We start from the raw sequence: 20,142 nt of genomic DNA on the forward strand, positions 1-20,142 counted from the left end.
TTGTATCCATGAAATGAGGATGGGAGACTATCAGGAAGGAAGGTTCTAAGAATGAAAAAGCAGGGAAGGAGGGCCAATGTAAATGAGCAACAGGAGAGTAGACCCAGTGGAAAGGGTGGTATACAGGGCCTTTCAGAAGGTCAGGGAAAGTCTTGGTCTAAGGGGCCCTTGCCCTATGGGGCCAAGTAGCTAAACAGTTGTATTGTGATATATTTTACCACAAATTTTTAAACATTTAAAAAATTCCAAGAGCAGTCCTCTGGTCACTCATTTCTATCAGAGCAACAGCAATTATTCTGAGAAATTAAAATCACCACTGAAAATGCTACATTATAGTTTATTGTGATCCTAATTCAATCCAAGGTGACAGGTGAAATCATCTCTGCTATATTTATGTTTCTAGGGCAGCACCACCTGAGGACAATGATTGCCTTTTTAAAACACGATTCTGACATTAAAAGATTTCTGTTTCTCCATCCGTCATGTTCGAGTCATCTTGAATCTCATGATCTAGAGTCAGGCTGGCTTATTTCCGTTCTGTCACCCCACCCCAGCCATCAGTGTGTCTGACACCCTCTCCGGGTCATCTTCACTTCCCCAGAGAGGCCAGGTAGGCGTACCAGAACAGGGCCACCAAGTTTGCAAAAAGCACCCGGAACTGCCAGAGAGAACAGATGGTAGGGTAAGAAGTAAGAGGAAGGCCCTGGGCACGCTCATCAAGCACGAGGCCCCCAGGACAGCGCTCACCCACTGGTCAGCCCATCCACCCACTGCTGGATTTACTGAGTCTTTACTTTGCATGAGGCACTGTGCTTCGGCTCCCGCAGAGAGAAGTGAGGAGGACAGTCCCCCTGCCCGATGACATTAACCGGACAGTAGGGAAAACACTCCTTCACCAGTCACCTCAGCTCCTGGTAGGCCTCTCTCACCCCAGGACCAGACATCATGTGCATAGCTTCACTTGGCTCTTCCCTGACAACTCCATGACCAGTTCACTCAGACCCATCCTGTTGCCACTATCTGCTTCAATGATCCGACAGACGTACTCCCACCTAAAATCACCTTTAGTCAATTACTGAGTCTTCCCTGCACACGAGCTCCAAGAAAGTAGCAGTTTGGCCTATCTCATTAATCGCTCTAGCCCAGAGTCTACAGCCACAGGGCATACAGCAGGTGCTCAATATATATGTGTTGAATAAAATCCCTGCCCCTTAAGCACTCACCTGCAACCACCTTTTAGGGAGCTCTCTGACCTCACGCTTGCAGTACTGCCCCTAAGCTACTCAGAAGGATTCTATTTTCCAGCCTCTCTACTCTCACCCACAGGCCCCTTCACATCCTCAGCCGTTCTGTTTTCTCATGTCTTTATTTCATTCTCTATATGTCTTAGAACCTATGGTCCATATCCCCGGTTTTCTTCCCTTCCTGTTGCTCAGTTGTACTCTCTTGAAAAACCCCAATCCTCCCTGCTTCTCACCTGCCCCAGGCCCCTGCACAAAAGGGTCTTTAGCCTCTCTTGCCTCCCCCATCTCCAATCAGCCTCCTCTCCTATCTTTCACAATGCCAAGCTGACCACAACTTTATTCCCCTCAAAATACCCATCAGCCTCCCCTGCCCTACCCACCTCCCTCCCAGAGGAAACACAAGGTGTGGCCGGGAGTCCCCAGTAAAAGTGACCTCCTCTCTCTTCTCTGCTCAACAGGAAGAAGTGTTTCTCTGCTTATGTGCCATTCCCACCCCCACCCCCTCACTGGGGCAGCCTGGGGTGCCACGTGCATGTCACATGGCCACTCTTCTAGCTGGCAAACCTTCTCTTTCCCTGGACCACTGCTAACTCCTGTTTTCCCCCTGTGCATCACAAACTTGTAGTTTTCACAAACTTGTAGTTAAACTTTGTAGTTTATCTTCTACTTCTCCACCCACTCAGTCCTCAACAATCTGGCTTCAGCCCCATGGAGCCACTGAGATTGATCTTGGAAAGGTCATTTTTAAAGCTAATGGAGACTTACCGATTTTTATTTTGCTTTAACTTCCAACAACATTAGCTACTGCTGTCCATCACTGCCTCTGGTTTTCTGCTATCCTTGGTGTGTGTAGTGTGTGATTACTAAGCCCACTTTCTCCCTCCTCCCACCCTTTCAAGGTAGCTCTTTCCCAGGGGGGCTCTTGCCCCGGGTATCTTTCCTCTATCTAAAGCAGGGTGGAAACCAGCTTTTATGAGCTAATTTCAGGTAGATTACTTAAATAGTGTGCAGAAAAATCGTAACACAGCAAGCTGAGGCCTGGGAATTTCTGGAAAGGCCTGTTTGAGAGGTTGGTGTCTGGGAACTTAGATGTGGGTTCCCACTTTTCTCCAACTGATGAGAATGGCTCCCTGGGCCTAGAGTGCCTACAAAATCAGTGTGGCTGAAGATGAGTGCCTGCTCTCCTCCCCGGGGTCTGGAACTCTGGTGCAGGGAGCAGTGTCCATGTGCCAGCCCCAAGTAAAACCCTGGGCAGAAATATTGCTGTGGCTGACTCTGTGGGTAAATGATCACTTGCTCCCAGTAGCCCTCAGGGCAGGGAGCATGGGGCGCCTGCAACAGCTTCCCAGGACCCAGTTGTACATCCCTTCTGCATGGCCCTAATAAATCTAAGCCGTGAGCCTGTCCACCTGGCAGTGGTCTTGGGACCCAGTCACAGATGAGCTATACTGGGTGTGAAGACAGTGGACAATGGCAGGGCCTTCAACCACCCGGAGGGTGGCCCCTCAGCTGCCTGCCTAGGGCCAGCGGCCAGAGGTCAGTGAACTGGTTCACGCCCAGACGCCCTGCCCCTTACCACTCAGAGCCCGCCCCTGCCTCACTCAGGTTTGGCTCTGATGTCCCTGCGGGTGAGGCTGCCTTGGGTTGCAATCCGTGAAGCCCTGGAGGTGGGGGGTGGGGGTGGGCATCCAACCCTAGAAACCTGAGCACAGCCTGGGATGAAGGGGCACAGTGTGGACCCAGCTTGGGCCCCCCTATGTCGCTTTGCCTCCTCAAATCCAGTAATGGTAACAACTCGGGGCAGAGAGAAAAGCTTTGGGAGGAATCCGGAACCTGGGATGACCCCAAGGCTCGGGAGGAAGGCTGGGCTCTAGGGGAGCTTGAAGGCCCCTGTAGCTCCACGCTGGCACCTGGCTGGCCTCACCTGCACAGGGATATAGTTGATGTTAATAAACTGCACGGGTGTCCAGACTCTCCAGTTCATCCGCAGTGCCGGCCAGAACCCACTCTTCATCTTGGCAGTGAAAGCGGCGGTGTCCTGCCCCTGCAAAGGGGGGGAAACGCAGACCGTGAGCAATACTGGTCTTCCAGGTGAAGAACCCCAAAGCCTAACTCAGCGATTTCTTTGAAACTGCATGTTTTATTCCATTTATTTGGACATAGCACATGCGTGTGCTTGATCAGTGATACAGCCGGATGAACTAACAATCCAGTAGGAAGATCATTGGAACAGTGCTCTCATTGTGTGTGACCTTTGCCCGTGACCCCTGAGAGCTAAGCTGATGATGGTGTGATTCACACTGCTAACCTGGGCACCAGAATTACAGCTGCTGATGGCTCAGCTGTCAGTTCTTTCCAGAATAACCTCCAAAGCTGATGCATTTCATATCAAAACTTGTCAGGAGTTCTTTTAAAAAAATAGACACCAATAAATGATTGTAAATGTCACCTGGAAGGATAGATGCATAAGAGTACCCATCTTGAAAAAGAGTAAGAAAGGAAGGCTTGCTTTACTAGAGATTTTAAAAATTCTGTACAGTTAGGGCAATTAAAAAGTCTGGTGGTGGCAGTAGTGGTTTCGTCGTTAAGTTGCGTTGAGACTCCATGGACTGTAGCCCACCAGGCTCCTCTGTCCATGGGATTTCCCAGGCAAGAATACTGGAATGGGTTGCCATTTCCTTCTCCAGAGGATCTTCCCCACCCAGGGACTGAATCCACATCTCCTGCATTGACAGATGGATTCTTTACTGCCGAGCCACCCAGGAAGTCCATAGACCAAAGTATACCTCACACTATATTAAAAACAAACACGTAATACTACAGGAAAGCATAGGAGAATATTTCTATTATCTCTGGGCCTATCAAAATGTACAAAATAAAATCATAAGAGTAGAAGAAGAAAATACAGGAAAATATTTCCAGTATCTTCCTTTAAAGAAGCCTATGAAGGAAAAGACTGGAAGATTTGAATACATGACTTTTTAAGCTTTTGTATGGAGAACGACACTATAAAATACTTTATATAACTTACACAAACATTTTTATGAAGTTAAACACCTAAAAATGGGGAAAATATCTGTAACTTTTATTTGGCAAAGGATGGATATCCTTAACATGTATGAACATACAAATAAGAAAGAAAAAATGCAAACATTCTAAGAAAAAATGAGCAGAGTTAGTGGAAGAAATACAGATAAGCGTATAAAAAGATACCCAACCTCATAAAGGTACAGAAAATATTTTTCACCTGACTTCCCTGGTTGGGCAGTGGTTAAGAATCTGCCTCCCAGTGCAAGGGACACGGGTTTGGTCCCTGGTCGGGGAAGCTCCCACACACTGCACAGCAACTGAGTCGGGCACGACTACTACTGGGCCCACATTCTAGAGCCGGAGAGCTGCAACTACTGACCCTGTGTGCCTAGAGCTTGAGCTCCACAACAAGAGTTGAGAGGTCTCTGGGGTCACAAAACTTGTGTCTGAATCCTGACTCAATGACTCACAGTTACAGCACCTTAGGCCAGTGTTTACCCCTAAATAACTGAAGGCCTCAGCTTCCTCAGCCGTCAAGTGGACGGACGTTAGGCTCAAAGATCTGAAGCACTGGATGCCGAGCTCAGTGCTCAATAGCTGTGAGCTGATGCTATCACGCTAGTAAAGTGATGCTTAAAATTCTCCAAGCCAGGCGTCAGCAATACGTGAACTGTGAACTTCCAGATGTTCAAACTGGTTTTAGAAAAGGCAGAGGAACCAGAGATCAAATTGCCAACATCCGCTGGATCATCGAAAAAGCAAGAGAGTTCCAGAAAAACATCTATTTCTGCTTTATTGACTATGCCAAAGCCTTTGTGTGGATCACAATAAACTGTGGAAAATTCTGAAAGAGATGGGAATACCAGACCACCTGACCTGCCTCTTAAGAAACCTGTATGCAGGTCGGGAAGCAACAGTTAGAACTGGACATGGAACAACAGACTGGTTCCAGATAGGAAAAGGAGTACGTCAAGGCTGTATATTGTCACCCTGCTTATTTAACTTATATGCAGAGTACATCATGAGAAACACTGGGCTGGATGAAGCACAAGCTGGAATCAAGACTGCCGGGAGAAATATCAATAACCTCAGACACGCAGATGACACCACCCTTATGGCAGAAAGTGAAGAAGAACTAAAGAGCCTCTTGATGAAAGTGAAAGAGGAGAGTGAAAAAGTTGGCTTAAAGCTCAACATTCAGAAAACTAAGATCATGGCATCCAGTCCCATCACTTCATGGCAAATAGATGGGGAAACAGTGGAAACAGTGGCTGACTTTATTTTTCTGGGCTCCAAAATCACTGCAGATGGTGATTGCAGCCATGAAATTAAAAGACACTTACACCTTGGAAGGAAAGTTATAACCAACCTAGACAGCATATTAAAAAGCGGAGACATTACTTTGTCAACAAAGGTCCGTCTGTCTAGTCAAGGTTTTGGTTTTTCCAGTGGTCATGTCTGGATGTGAGAGTTGGACTATAAAGAAAGCTGAGCGCCAAAGAATTGATGCTTTTGAACTGTGGTGTTGGAGAAGACTCTTGAGAGTCTCTTGGACTGCAAGGAGATCCAACCAGTCCATCCTAAAGGAGATCAGTCCTGGGTGTTCACTGGAAGGACTGATGTTGAAGCTGAAACTCCAATCCTTTGGCCACCTGATGCAAAGTGCTGACTCACTTGAAAAGACCCTGATGCTGGGAAAAACTGAGGGCAGAAGGAGAAGGGGACGACAGAGGATGAGATGGTTGGATGGCATCACTGACTCAATGGACATGGGTTTGGGTGGACTCCAGGAGTTGGTGATGGACACAGAGGCCTGGCGTGCTGCAGTTCATGGGGTCGCAAAGAGTTGGACATGACTGAGTGACTGAACTGAACTGATGCTATCATTCTGCACCACTGTAGGGAGGACAGACAAGGACAGCCTTTTTGGATAACAATTCTAGGAACTGACCAAGCAGGAATCCCTATACAACAGGGACAGGCATACGGTTTGTAACACGATGTCTGGATCAGAGAATGCCGGATGTGGAAGCAGCTTGTAGTGTGTGTGCCGTATGGAGAGTGTGGTCCCACATGTGTCATTATGTGGTGGGAACTTTATGCGCCTTGGTAACATTTGCCTTATCCATGCAGGGTATTTGTTTTTTAATGAAAATATACTCACTTCCTATTTGGAAGGAAAAAATAGGGAGAAACTGCTGTGGTACCCTCAATCCTAACATAGGCACCCTTTCACTTTCTCCCATCTGATTTCCTAAGGACTTCCCAAATATTTTACTATCAGGGACTCATTAGGAATCACAGGGAAGTTTAAACATCTTTCCTACCTCCCACCAGGGTCACTTTAGACAGCAATGGGTGTTCTCCTTACTAACAAGAACTTGAGATGTGGTTTCAAAATAAAACCCAAGTGAGAAGTGTTTACTTGCTGTGACTGGCAGAAATAAATCACTTCCAGGGCAGAACGTGACACATCTCATCACACAGAGGACGGAAAGGAGATGGTGAGGGTGGTAGGTAGTGGGAATGAGGTTGGGTGAACACACCTCTCAAGTTTTTCATTGCAACGTTAAGTCTATACTGATAAGTTAACCTCTTCAGAGCACTTGTGATGTCCAGACTCCGAGTGAGCACAGGGTTCTGCAAGGTCCATGGACCCCTCTGGTGTCTGGTGAAGCCCATGCACCCACTTCCCAGAATCATGTTTTGAAATGTATAAAATAAAATATGTGGGAGTACAAAGAAGTCAATTATACTGAAGTACGGGAGTTGGTGATAGACAGGGAGGCCTGGCATGTTGCAGCCCATGGGATCACAAAGAGTCGGACACAACTGAGTGACTGAACTGAATTGAACTGGACAGCTATCGAAACATTCAGAAAACATTCTTATAAACCAGTATATGTGCTTCTTCACTAACACATTCAGTGATGAGACTTGCCGAAAGGTGTTAAGAGTGATGAGCATAAACAATACTCCGGGGTAACTATGACAATGGACGTGGACAGCCCACTACCTAGGACGCTTACACTGGGCCAACAGGTGCTGCTAATACGACTGTGCTTTGCTTCTGATATTTCATAGATGACAATGTGAAACTTCAACTTGAGTGAAAAGTTCAGAGACCCTCTGAATTCCACCAAAGCATCCTTATGCCAACGAACAGCTGGCGTGCACGAGTGCTAGAGACCAACCTCCAGGAAGTTCATGACAAGGAAGAACAATGACAGGAAGGCGGGTGCGAAGAGAAGGCGGTCCAGGAGGAGCCTCTTGACGCCTGCCAAGGGGACCTCGGAAGGGATCCAGCGCTCCATCAAGAGGTAGAAGAAGTGACCCAGCGGCCCTGTAAAAAAAAACCTGAGGCCCGCGGTGGGGGTGAGTTGGATACACCCTTCACCCTCAAACCCCAGATCCTAAAACCTGCCTCCCTGGAGTCCCTCAGCACTGACCACAGAGGTCTGTGTGGCCCTTCTAAAAAACATGCTTTCAATGCATCTGCTCCAGGCATTCATTTTTGCCTCTGACAGACCAGGCTTGTTCCTGCTTTGCAGCCCCTTGTCATCACATGGCTGGCTCCTTCTCAACACTGCTGGCTTGGAGAGTTCCTTCCAACTGTCCTAAATAACGAACCTACCACTGTCCCAGCCACTCTCTATTCCAGGTCCTGTCCATTTTCTTCAAAGCATTTATCACTGGATGTCATGGTCTCATTTGTTTATACAGTGCCCTCTCTTCACCCTTAGAAGGTAAATGCCACAAGACAGGATCGTGTCTGTCTGTTCACTGCTCTGTCTGGAACAGGGCCTGGCTCAGAGAAGGTGCTCGGTAAATAAACAGAGGCATCCCGGGTGTCAGAGCTTTTTATCAAACTCTCTCTGATCATTATCAGGGCTGAGATCTGGTGCTGTGCGCTGGCTTGTCTGTATTATTTTTCATTCCAAACAGCACAGTGTACTCAGGAAGAAAACTGAACCCTGCCACCACGTCTACTGGGTCAACAGATCTGAGACTCCATGAAATCCAGAATCAAAAGATGAGCAGGGGCCCAGGGGCCTTCCAGCTCCACAGTGCCAAGCCTTTAAACAAGTGGTTTTCCCTCGTCTTTCTCCACCCTTTCACAGAATGTTAACTGGCCCAGAGCAGGGCTTCTCAGGAGGAAGAGAAACAGGAAGACTTGAGGATGGAAAACTGTGACTAGATATGGGGAATGCATCAGAATCACTTCCAGGTAGAGGGATTATCACCCCCTTTTTGGAGGGATTAGGACTTTAAATACATTATGGGAAAAGCTGTGATGACTCAAGTTAGCATGCTTACAATACAAAAATGCTATTTGTGAATTTTGAATTGAAAAAAATCAATCCTATTGCAAAAGATTTCTAAATAATCCATCTATACAAACACTGTTGTTGGCCAGAGAACTTGGGGTGGATTTACTAGATAAAACTTCTGAATCTCTGTGCTTTTGCGATTAAAAAGTAGTTCAGAAATGACAATTTTCAGGATACCTAAGGATTTCTTTTCTGAATGGTTATGCTCTGAATTTAACAACAGAAACTAACTGGTCATATTTGAGTCTGTTTTTCTCTTTCAGAGTCTTTGGGTCTTGAAGTCTGATCTCAGGTTTAAGTGCCCTCAGGTCTCTCAGCTCAATTACTATGGCCACCCTCACCCATGCAATTCAAAATAAAAACCAAATAAAACTACAAAATAAGCGAAGCTAATGTTATCCATCATTCTGATTTTTCTCCCATAATGATTTCAATGCTTTTTTAAAAATTACTTTTCCGAATTGGGTAATTCCAGGTGTTGATATCCTAGCTTTGTCGCACTTAGCCTGCTACTGAGTAAACCAGTCCCTTTATGGAACTCACCCATAGATGGCATATCTGAGAGGCCCGCTGAAATCTAGCTTTTGAGAGCAGTTTTCTTTTTTCTGCTTCTTCTCAATCAACTGGGCCAGGAAGTTCCCAAGTGCTGACAAAATGCCGCTGTGGAGAGAGGGGTATTCAGAAAACAGAAGTGAACTACCGGGGCTGGGAGGTGGGGGGCATCTATTACTGCACATAATTAGCACAGTGGTTCGAAGAACATGCTGGGGATGGGTGGAGATGAACCCTTATCAAAGCAGTGAAATGTTAAGTTCCCTGCATGAAAAGGTGGAGACGGCAGAACTTAATACACACACACAAGCATGGTAAGATTTCCAATCGGTGGGTTGTATAAGTGTCATATCTGGATTGTGATGCTATCCTATAACTTTGGAAAAAATTACCCTGTGTAGTTATAAAAGGGCAATGCAAGGGATCCTTATGACAAAAGCTTTCTGTATTTTGACTCCGGTGGTAGACACACAAACCTATACATGTGACAAAACTACATAGAACTTAACACCTACAGTCACGGAGGAGTACAAGAAAAGCTGGGGAAATCTGATTATGTTTTATGGTCTGTTATCTATGCAGTGTCCTGGTTGTGATACTAGTTTTACAGAATGTTGCCAATGGGGGAAATTGGGGGAAGTATACAAGGGATCTCCCTGTATTGTTTCTTACAACTACATGTGAATCTGAGCTTCCCAAGTGGCACTAGTGGTAAAGAACCCACCATGCAGGAAACACAAGAGACATGGGTTCGATCCCTGGATCGGGAAGATCTCCTGGAGGAGGGACTGGCAACCTACTCCTTATTCTTGCCTGGAGAATACCATGGACAGAGAAGCCGGGTGGGCTACAGTCCACAGGGTCGCAGAGAGTCAGACATGACTGAAGCAACCCGGCACACACGCACATGTAAATCTACAATCATCACAATAAAACCTTCAAATGGAAAGGTGCAGACAGGCCCAGCTACTAAATAATTGGTCTATAACTGCACTCTGAGAAGCTTTCTAAGCTATAAAGTCCAAAATTCCTGGACAAGACAAGGAGCCTCTTGATCTGATCTTTCACTACTTCTTCCTCATCCTCCTCCTTGGTTGTTGTTCATTTTCTCCAGGAACACAGGCCCATCTTCCACTCCACCACCATTAGATTGCTCCTCCCTCAGGACCTTTGCTCCGGCTGTGCCCTCTGCCCTCTGATTCCCTCTGTTGCATGGTCTGTTCCTTCTTCAGGCTTCTATTTAAGTGTCACCTCCTCAAATAAAATTTCCCTGACCACTTTATCTGTGTTATACATTTATCTACTTTTTGACTAGTTCTTTACTAGAATGCAAGATCCATGAGGGTAGGGACAGGACCTACTTATCTTAATCATTGCTAATGCTCCCCAGACAGGCAGCTGTACACATGTATGAAAGGCTGTATTAATAAAAGGGGACAAACGTGTAAAACGGATTAATTAAAAGGAAGGGGGGATGTCTCATAAAATGTTTAGTACTCCAAATCAAAGGGCCCACCTAACCGCAGCACGGAGGGCACCGTGTCAGCTTTCTCCCAAATGCAAAGCTGCTGAAGCATGTCTTAACACCTCCCACCAGGTCTAGCCTTCCTCTTCCTAAAGGCATTCACCTCAACCCATTTAGTTCATCCTGTGGTGGTTGTGGTTTAGTTGGGAAGTCCTGTGCGACTCTTGGGACCCCAAGGCCTGTAGCCCTAGCCCGCCAGGCTCCTCTGTCCATGATTTCCCAGGCAAGAATACCGGAATAGGTTGCCATTTCCTTCTTCCGGGGCTCTTTCTGACAAAGGAATGGAACCCAGGTCTTTTGCATTGCAGGCAGATGCTTCACGACTGAGCCACCAGGGAATTCCCAGCCTATCCTGGACTCAAAACAAGAGCAGGTACTAGGGAAGCTCCAGTCTAACCTAGCCTCAAAACAAGAGCTGGTACTAACGAGCCGGAAGGTAGCAGCAGAACCCGCGCAGAGCCGAGCGGGTGATAGATGTTTCCCCCGTTCCCATTTACCCCGGACGACCACTACCTCCGGGGCAGAGGGGCCAGAAGCCCCGAGGTCTGCAGCAAGTCCTTCAGCTCGTGCACTCCTTTAGTCTGGTCCCTGGGTCCACATTTTAGGGTGTTTACGAGTTACAGCTCGGAACCGAATATACAGAACCGCACGTGCTAAGAGTTCTAGTTAATTTAAGGCAGCTGGAGGGTCATTCTGACACACCGGGATTTTGCCTTCCACATTCAAACCCCCACGTTGGATGCACCTATGGGGTTAGGTCACCGGCCGACGAGCTCTGGCCCGCGCCCCCACCCCCCCGCCACGCCCCGTCCCGTCCCACCCCGTCCCCTCCTCCGCCGCTCCGCGCAGACCTGGTGGCCGCTTTGGTGAGTACTGGGTAGAGCCGCAAGAGGCGCAGGTACTGGGAAAGTGCCCGCTGCGGGAGCGGCCCTACTGTAGCCTCCGTCCGCAGCTTCGACGCCGCCGGCGCCATCTCCTTCCCCGGGCCACGCCCACCGGGGACACCGACCCCACTCCTGGCCTGCGGGGCGCAGGGCCCAGGGCGCGGGGCGGGGACGGCCGGACATTTCCCGCCCCGCCGCGTCCCGCAGTGCCGCCTGGTACAGACCCCTGGATACGCGACGAGCACCTCCGCGCACTTTTCCCGGACTCCCTAACGGGCCACCTCCCCCTCGGGCGCCGGCGGCGATTGGAGCTTTGTGGGGCGGGGTGCGACGAGCCTCCTGATTGGGCGGTGGGGCGCTTCCGGCCTCTCGCGAGAGTTATTATGAGCGCGCCAAATTTCTAAGGGGAAGTGGTGGTGGTGGCTGCAGCGTTATGGTTCTGAGGAATACCGGGCGACTGCGCGCGGAGCCGGGCGCGGACGGGGAGCCCAGCCGGTGAGACAGGTGGCAGGCGGGCGCCGAGGACATTCCTTTCGGCCTGACGGCGCAGGAGCACCCCCTGCTTAGCGCGCGCGCGCGTCATCCGTGGGCAGCGGCGAGAGCGCCTGGGGCGCTCCACTCGGCCGCCCGACGTGGCCTCGCGGTTAAGAGTCCGGCAGCTCTCCAAAGCTGCCCCCTCTCCCCGCCGTCTCCTTGTTGGCGCGGTGTCCGAGGTCCTCCGCCTGCGGCCCGGTGGCAGCGCAACGGGGAAGGGGCGGCTCTAGGACGAGGGTGGGGAGGGGGAACGCGCCACAGCCTGGCTCCTGCTGATGATGCGCTGCCCACGAGTTCTCAGGGTAGTAAGTAGCTGAGGGTGTCCGGTTATGCTAGGAGCGCGCGGAGGCCTTGCAGCCTAACCTTCGGTCGGCGCCTCAGGCCCGCGGTCGGCGCGTCTTGTACTGGAGTGAGGGCGGGGGGCCGCAAGGCTCCGGCCTCTCGGGTCCAGCCCTACTGCCTCCCGCGGTCGGGGCGGCCCTGACCGCGGTGTCGGCAAGGCTGCGGAGTAAGGAGAGCAGCTTCTGACTTAGTTCTAAGGTCAGAAGTCCTAAAAATTAAGATGTGACAGGGGTTTGTTCGTTCTGAAAGCTTTAGGGGAGAATCTCTTTTCTTGCCCTTTGTAGCTTGTAGAGGCTTCTTCCTCTCTTTTCAAAAACAACACTGTCACATTTCCAGCCTCACTCTCCTCTCTGTCTCTAATTTCTGGCTTTTATAAAGAACCTTATGATTACAGTGGGTCCACCCAGATAATCCCCATCTCAAAATACTTAAAGTCATCGCACCTGCAAACTCCCTTTGGTCATGTAAGATAACAGGTTCCTTGGATTAGGACACAGACATCTTTGGTGTGGGGGCTGTCAATTATTCTCTCTACAGCAGGTGGCTATAATTTTTTGTGAAAAATAAGGGTCCTTATCTTGAAATAGGTCATTCTGTTCTTCACGTGTAGGTGACCGAAAGAATATCTTCAGGCAAAAGAGTTTTTCTTAAGCAAAATTCTCTGACCACTTATGTTTATAAATTAATAACTAATGAATCATGTTACAGTAATTAAAGACATGAATTCTACACAGGCTTGGTTCAGATCTTTTGTTTTTTCTCTAACTAGTCTCTGTTTTGTATATTTAGCTTTCTTAGACTGTTTCCTTTCTTAGACTGCACCATTCTAGACACATACATATTTTTTCTCTGCTTATTGATTTATAATAAAGTAGCTCATTTATTTACATTAAGACAAAAAGTCATGGAGTATGGATTCTTAGCTGTACATTTTTGAGGAGTGGAGAATATAGTTGGCTTAACTAATAAAGAGGCCTTCAGCCCAAAATATACAGGAGCCAGAATCTCAGAACTGCAGTTTAAAGAAGAAACTATTAATAGCATTTGCTTTTTAAGTTGGAATGCTAATATGGTAATTATTCTGTTTTGAAGATGAATAAGCCATAATTATCGTATTCTATCTAGATGGGATCACACCTGTGAAATTAAAAGATTGTGAACAATTTGGGATTATTTTATTTTATTTTGGGGGGATTATTTTAATCTCTGGAATCAAAATAGGTTTGGATAGTTCTGTTGATGGAAAGTCTTTGTCAAGTACTTAATTTAAGGTTTATGATAAAATCTATATGAACAGTTATTTAACCCTAAGCTGAGGAAGGCTTGGGAGGGTTGAGGCAGATGTAACTGAGCTGGGAAGTGATTTCCCTTGTCAGTTGAGATAGTTCCTCTCACACTGAACAATGTTATATCCCCATTTTTATCCACATGTGGTTCTTCCAACATCTTGACTCAGGTGTCCCAGAAGGTATATCATACTTTTAAGGTACAGTTTATTCCACCACGAAAGGTATTTCTGTAACCCTAGTTTGCTCACGTGTAGTTTGGCAAACAGGAGAATATCAGTAAAATATGGAGATTGTATTGGTTCATTTGCAGTTTTCCCTAGGCAAGGGGATCAGAATCGAGTAGAATTCAACAATCTTCAGTAGAGAAGGAAAGAGCCCTTGGCTGGAGTGTGGCACAGATGTGTGCCCTGTTGGCTCTGTTTGAAGAAAATTTTATCTGAGTGCCTGTACCAGTGCCTCCCTCCAATCTCAGGTGGCAGGCTACACTTTTCTCCTGTACTCAATAGTCATAAACCAGGACCTTGCCTCTCGTGTTATGCATTTAAACAAACAACTCTGTAGAAACATGGTTATTGACTTTGCTGTATAGAAATTAAAGCTACCTTTCAGTGTTATAAGCCAGCTAAAAGAGAAAATGGCTTAGCATGGAACACTGCTTTCTCTGTGCACTCAGACACTGAACTGCGCAGCCCAGCACACTGCAGCCATCCTTGTTTCACTTTCCTAGCATGAGATACACTTCCCCAGATGTGTTGCAGCCGCCTGGTGGTTGAATGAGTGCTGTGTTCATTTACATGTGCCTTGAAAAGTGTTCAGTATTTTTCCAACGCAAGTTACCTGACTTGAAAACACAAATGAATTAGTTCATTCAAGTTATCTCAAATAACTCTGACGTTACAGAATTTTTATTTGAAGACAACAAAAAGTATTTCTCTCTGTTTCTGTTGGTCTTCAATAAATGTCACAAATGCTATTTATCAAGCACCCACTCTACAAAAAATTCTGTCTGCACATCATATGTATCATGTGATTTAATCATCACTGTTGATTTTTGGTAGAAGTAGTCTCCAACTTGGTCATTCTTTATTTTTTAAAAAGTTATTTATTTATTTATTGGCTGTGCTGGGTCTTCATTGCTGCGGGATCTTCCCTCTACTTGCAGAGAACCAGCGAGCCATGGCTACTGTCTAGTTACAGTGAGCAGGCTTTCTCGTTGCCGTGGCTTCTCTCGTTGCGGAACATGGGCTCTAGGTGCCCCGGCTTTAGTAGTTGCAGCACATGGGCTCCCGGGCTCTGGAGCACAGGCTCGGTGGTTGTGGTGCTCCACGGCATGTGGGGTCTTCCCGGACCATGGATCAAACCCAAGCTCTGAAAATCCTGTGTGGTCGAATATGGTTAATTGCATTTTTTGCAAGAAACAAACTAATAATAAATTTGAGTACCATCATTTTAAAAATAGAGAAAACTTTTTGAGATAATTGTAGGTTCTTAGCAGTTGTAAGAAATTACCCAGAAGGAAGACCCAGAGGGATGGGATGGAGAGGGAGATGGGAGGGGAACACATGTAAATTCATGGCTGATTCATGTCAATGTATGGCAAAAACCACTACAATATTGTAAAGTAATTAGCCTCCAACTAATAAAAATAAATGGGAAAAAAATTAAAGAAAAAAAAAAAAATTACACAGACTAACCCTTAACCTAGTTTCCCCCAGTGGTAACAGCTGACATGAGTGCAATGTCACAACCAGGAAATTGACATGATACAACAATGCATGAACACTCGTTTACGTGTGTGTAGATTTAGTTCTGTGCACTTTCTGTGTTCGTGACCCCCACCACAGTCAAGTCACAGAACAGTTCTGACCCAAGGGTCCCTTATGCTACCTTTTTATAGCCACAGCCATCTCCCTTCCTCCATTAATGGCTAATCTGTTCTCCATCTCTAAAGAATGCTATATAAGTGGAATAAAGTATGTAATTTGGGGGAGTTGGTTTTTTCACTCAGCCTAATAATTCCTTTGAAACCACTCTAGGTTATTGCATGTATCAATAAGTTTGTTATTGATGAATTGTATTCCATGGGAAGGATATAACACAGGTTAATTATTCACCTGTTGAAGGGTATCTGGGTTGTTTCCACTTCTTGTCTATAATGAAAAAGTTGCAGAGAATGTGCACATGCAAGTTTTTTGTGTGAGCATGAGTTTTCTTTTGTCTGGGATAACTGCTCAGGATTGCAATACTGGACTTTATGCATTTTTTTTAACTACCCCATGAGGCAGCATGTCCAGCCAAGATTGTTTTTATTAGTGTTCTAGTTACATAGTTAAACAAGTTTTGACGTCAGTATGATGTCAAACAATATGACATCCCAGTCATATTTTTCCTATGAGTCCTGTTTTCTTAATGAGCATTTTTCAGGGATGCTCCTACCATGTCACATCTGAAATGCTTACACTGGGTGGGCTGAGGGTTGCGGGTGTAGAGTGTCATGATCAGTGGAGACTGGATTTCCCTCCTTTCACTCAGGGATGATGGCCCCTCTTCCTCTGTCTCCGCACTCAAGCGTCTGGAGCGCAGTCAGTGGACAGATAAGATGGATCTGCGGTTTGGTTTTGAAAGACTCAAGGAGCCGGGTGAGAAGACAGGCTGGCTCATCAACATGCACCCTGTAAGCTCCTGTGCTTTTCCTCCATCTTCCTCCTCCCATTCAGGAGGGCAGCACAGCCCTTATCTGAAGAGTAGGTGACACCTGGAGGGAACATGTTGTGGACCATCCAGGTAGAGATGGGATTGTTTGCAGCTCTCCTGCTTTCCTCTTTAACTTGTCCGGGTCATTAAGAGGTCACTGGAATAACAAAGATGAGGGGCATCCCTGTTACCCATAAGAATAAAGCTTTCAAAGATGAGGAGGAGACAGAGAGATTCCCATCTGGATGCTGTTGTGACATGATTCTTGTGAATGGGTCTGGTAGAGTTTATGCAAAGGTGGAGAAAGATTTTGTTTTTAAAGTACTCAGTTTCCCAGAGAAGGAAGAAAAGGCTCTTTTACTTTGTAGAGGAAAACCTTGTGCTCTTGTTGACCGACTCTCTTGCAGACTGAGATTTTAGATGAAGATAAACGCTTAGTTAGTGCTGTGGATTACTACTTTATTCAAGACGATGGGAGCAGATTTAAGGTAAGGCCCTTGAACCCCAAGAAGCTAAAAACCACTCAGTGATAAGGCATAACTGGGCCCAAAATGATGTGTGTCCTTTTAGCTCTGCAGCTGTGAGGAGAGAGGGATTATGGGAGACTTGTAGCAGGCAGCTGCCTGAAGCTCTTCAGGAACATGGGCCCCATGAAGCCACACTAGTCTCCACTTAAGATATCCTAAGAGAAGCTAGCTCAGGAAGACTGAAAGATGAGCAGTATTGTGTCTCTTAGACTCTTGCCCTTGTGATATGTGCAAGTCTAATTTTCTGTTGTATCATCTCTCTTAAGATATATCCAGGTCAATGACGCATTGAATCTAGGCTGCTCACAAGTATAATAAAAACAGCCTATCTTCATTTTTCTCATTTTTTTCTTTGTCATCACCCCAAATGGGCTGTGATTCTTGCAGGTGGCCTTGCCCTACAAGCCATATTTCTACATTGCAACCAGAAAGGTAGGTCTGTGGTTTATGGCATTAGGTCAAATGACCTTAGCCTCATCTTGTGGGAGAGTCAAAACTGGAAATAAAGAGGCTTCTAGAGAAACAGGCAAGGAAGGAAATAGATTTTTCTAATGGGATGTCTTTTCATTCTGTTCCTGATTTAGGGTTGTGAGCGAGAAGTTTCATCTTTTCTTTCTAAGAAGTTTCAGGGTAAAATTGCCAAAGTAGAGACTGTCCCTAAGGAGGATCTGGACTTGGTGAGTATCACCCAGCCCTTCTGGGTAAATTAGGCTGGGTCTGCTCTGCCCATGGGGTGAGATGGAGGAGGACATGTTTGGTACCTGTGGGGCAGTGAAGATAATGGACTTTCATGACTGTCCCTACCTCCTCCTCAAAAACTCTAGTGGCATTGTTGGTGCCACGTGCAGAGTTGAACAAGTTGCTTTGGAGTTGCCAACTCTTCACCTCATTTATGTACCTTTGACTCATTCTCCCCTTATTTTCTCTCTCCAACGTAGTATTTTTTTCGCTTGAACTCATGAACACCATCTCTTCACTCCATAGCCAAATCACTTGGTTGGTTTGAAACGAAATTATATTAAGCTGTCCTTCAACACCGTGGAGGACCTCGTCAAAGTGAGGAAGGAGATCTCCCCAGCTGTGAAGAAAAACCGGGATCAGGGTCATGCCAGTGACGCCTACACAACTATGCTCTCCAGGTAAGCTTCGTTCACATAAGCAAAGCAGCCAGTTGGTTCATAGGACTGTTTCCCATTTATCCTAAGTTTACAAGATGAACAGGACATGGGAAAACTCAGCAATGAATTTACCTTAATGATTGGCTTTGTTCAATGCGAAACACTTAAGAGCAATTAGTTAGACTTTCTTATATGTTCCCTTTGTGTTAAATTAATGGTGGATTCCCAGGTTGTAGTTCAGCTGTCCCTCCTTTCTTACATGGGGATAGATTTGGCTTCAAACTGAGTTTCTGTAACAATAAAGACATTTTATATTTCTGATCCCACCACCATAACAGAGTCTGTTTTCATGGTTTTTAGAAATCGTTAAGATGTCTGCAAATTTTATTAAATATCTAGATTTATGTAGCACATCCTCTCCAGAGAACCCTGGTTATTATACAGAGAAACTTAAAGGACAACAAACACTGTTCATTAAACATTTAAACATCAACAGTAATAAGAAACAGGGTAACAGAGTAAGAAGAAATCTTGGCTAATTAAAAGTTATGATGACTTCAACATACCAGATGGCCAACAGGCACATGAAGAGATGCATAACATCTCTAAATGTTAGAGAAATGCAAATTGGAACTATAATGCGGTACCACCTCATGCTGATCGTCGTTAAAAAGTCTGCAAATGACAAACACTAGAGAAGGTGTGAGAAAAGGCAGCGCTCTTAAGTTATTGGCAGGAATGTAAATTGATCCAACCACTTTGGAGAACAGCATGGAGGTTCCTCCAAAAACTAGCAATAGAGTTGCCATATGACCCAGCAGTCCTACACCTGGGCATATATCCAGGTAAAACTATAATTCAAAAAGACACATTCACCCCTGTGTTCATAGCAGCACTGCTCACAGTAACTGAGACACGGAAACAATCTAAATGTCCATGAACAGATGAGTGGATAAAGCTGTGGTTCATATATACAGTGGAATACTACTCAGCCATAAAAAAGAATGGAATAATGCCATTTGCAGCAACATGGGTAGACTTGGAGATTATCATACTAAGTGAAGTAAATCAGAAAGAGAAAGACAAATATCATGTGATAACACTTAATATGTGGAATCTAAAATTTGACAAATGAACTTATCTATGAAACAAAAATAACCTCGTAGACATAGAAAACAGACATGTGGTTGCCACGGGGTAGGAGTGGATTGGGAGTTTGGGGTAGCAGATACTAGCTATTATATATAGGATGGATAAACAACAAGGTCCTACTGTATAACACAGGAAAGTGTATTCAACATCCTGTGATAAATGATAATGGAAAACCATTTTTAAAAGAATGTGTTTATGTATATAACTGAATCATTTTGCTGTGTAGCAGAAATTAATACAACATTGTAAATCAACTAAAAAAAGACATGCAGAAATTTATGATGATTTCGGAAAAGAGCTAATTGTATCCTCTGGCAAAAGTAGATCAGTTTGGGACCCTGGATGTTTCTGCACCAGCACCCCCTGCCCAGTGGCTCATTAATGACTTTTCAGAATACTGCAAGTTGTATCCAGGGACTGAGTCCCCAGAGGCCTGAGCCCTCTCTAAAACTCATTGCCTTTTTCTTCCCTTTAATAGTCCATTCAGTATTTGGAAGCTTAGTGGACTAATATTGGAGTGAATATTCTAGTGACAGTGATTCCCACTCAGATATGATAAGAATAATTATGACACAGAAATAGTTACTGTTTACCAGTCACTTCACCATGCTAAGAGCTTGTGAGCATGTTACCTTATGACGCTCATGCTGGGTGGGCCTGTTCCTGTCGTCTTTGTTTTCTTGATGAAGAATAACCTCAGTGAAGGTGGGTCACATCTGTAGACATACCTTACGAGTAATAGTCTCCTTTATTCTTGGCTCTTTTCATTGGGGTGGAACTTACATCCAATAAAATGCATGTCCTAAGTGTACTGAACTTCCTTGTGTCTGTGGCCTGCAGCTTGGTCAGATGGGGGTCATCCAAGGTCATTCCTTAAGAAGGGCCTGTCCTGATCATCTCAGCCACCTTATAAACCTTTG

General features: G+C 45.8%; 2 protein-coding genes across 3 annotated transcripts in view; one reads left to right on the forward strand and one right to left on the reverse strand.

Annotated features, from left to right (window-relative positions):
• Nucleotides 1–323: 323 nt before the first annotated feature.
• PXMP2 (peroxisomal membrane protein 2) lies at nucleotides 324–11,848 on the reverse strand. The gene is made up of 5 exons (XM_043488350.1): nucleotides 11,534–11,848; nucleotides 9,149–9,265; nucleotides 7,469–7,631; nucleotides 3,169–3,288; nucleotides 324–658 (listed from the first exon to the last, which is right to left on the reverse strand). The coding sequence occupies exons 1-5, from the start codon at nucleotides 11,653–11,655 to the stop codon at nucleotides 590–592; spliced, it is 591 nt and encodes a 196-aa protein (XP_043344285.1). The 5' UTR covers nucleotides 11,656–11,848; the 3' UTR covers nucleotides 324–589.
• A 101-nt stretch (nucleotides 11,849–11,949) lies between these two features.
• The window catches only part of POLE (DNA polymerase epsilon, catalytic subunit), a 56,037-nt gene continuing 47,844 nt past the window's right edge, over nucleotides 11,950–20,142 (forward strand). For both annotated transcript variants that reach the window (XM_043488358.1, XM_043488364.1), the window contains exons 1-6: nucleotides 11,950–12,061; nucleotides 16,264–16,405; nucleotides 16,833–16,913; nucleotides 17,340–17,384; nucleotides 17,537–17,629; nucleotides 17,937–18,091. In XM_043488358.1, coding sequence (XP_043344293.1) covers nucleotides 12,000–12,061; nucleotides 16,264–16,405; nucleotides 16,833–16,913; nucleotides 17,340–17,384; nucleotides 17,537–17,629; nucleotides 17,937–18,091 — 578 coding nt within the window. In that variant the 5' untranslated portion in view covers nucleotides 11,950–11,999. The remainder of the gene's footprint in view (nucleotides 12,062–16,263; nucleotides 16,406–16,832; nucleotides 16,914–17,339; nucleotides 17,385–17,536; nucleotides 17,630–17,936; nucleotides 18,092–20,142) is intronic.

Source organism: Cervus canadensis, chromosome 1, assembly GCF_019320065.1.
Source record: "Cervus canadensis isolate Bull #8, Minnesota chromosome 1, ASM1932006v1, whole genome shotgun sequence".
In the NCBI taxonomy this organism is placed as follows: Eukaryota; Metazoa; Chordata; class Mammalia; order Artiodactyla; family Cervidae; genus Cervus; species Cervus canadensis.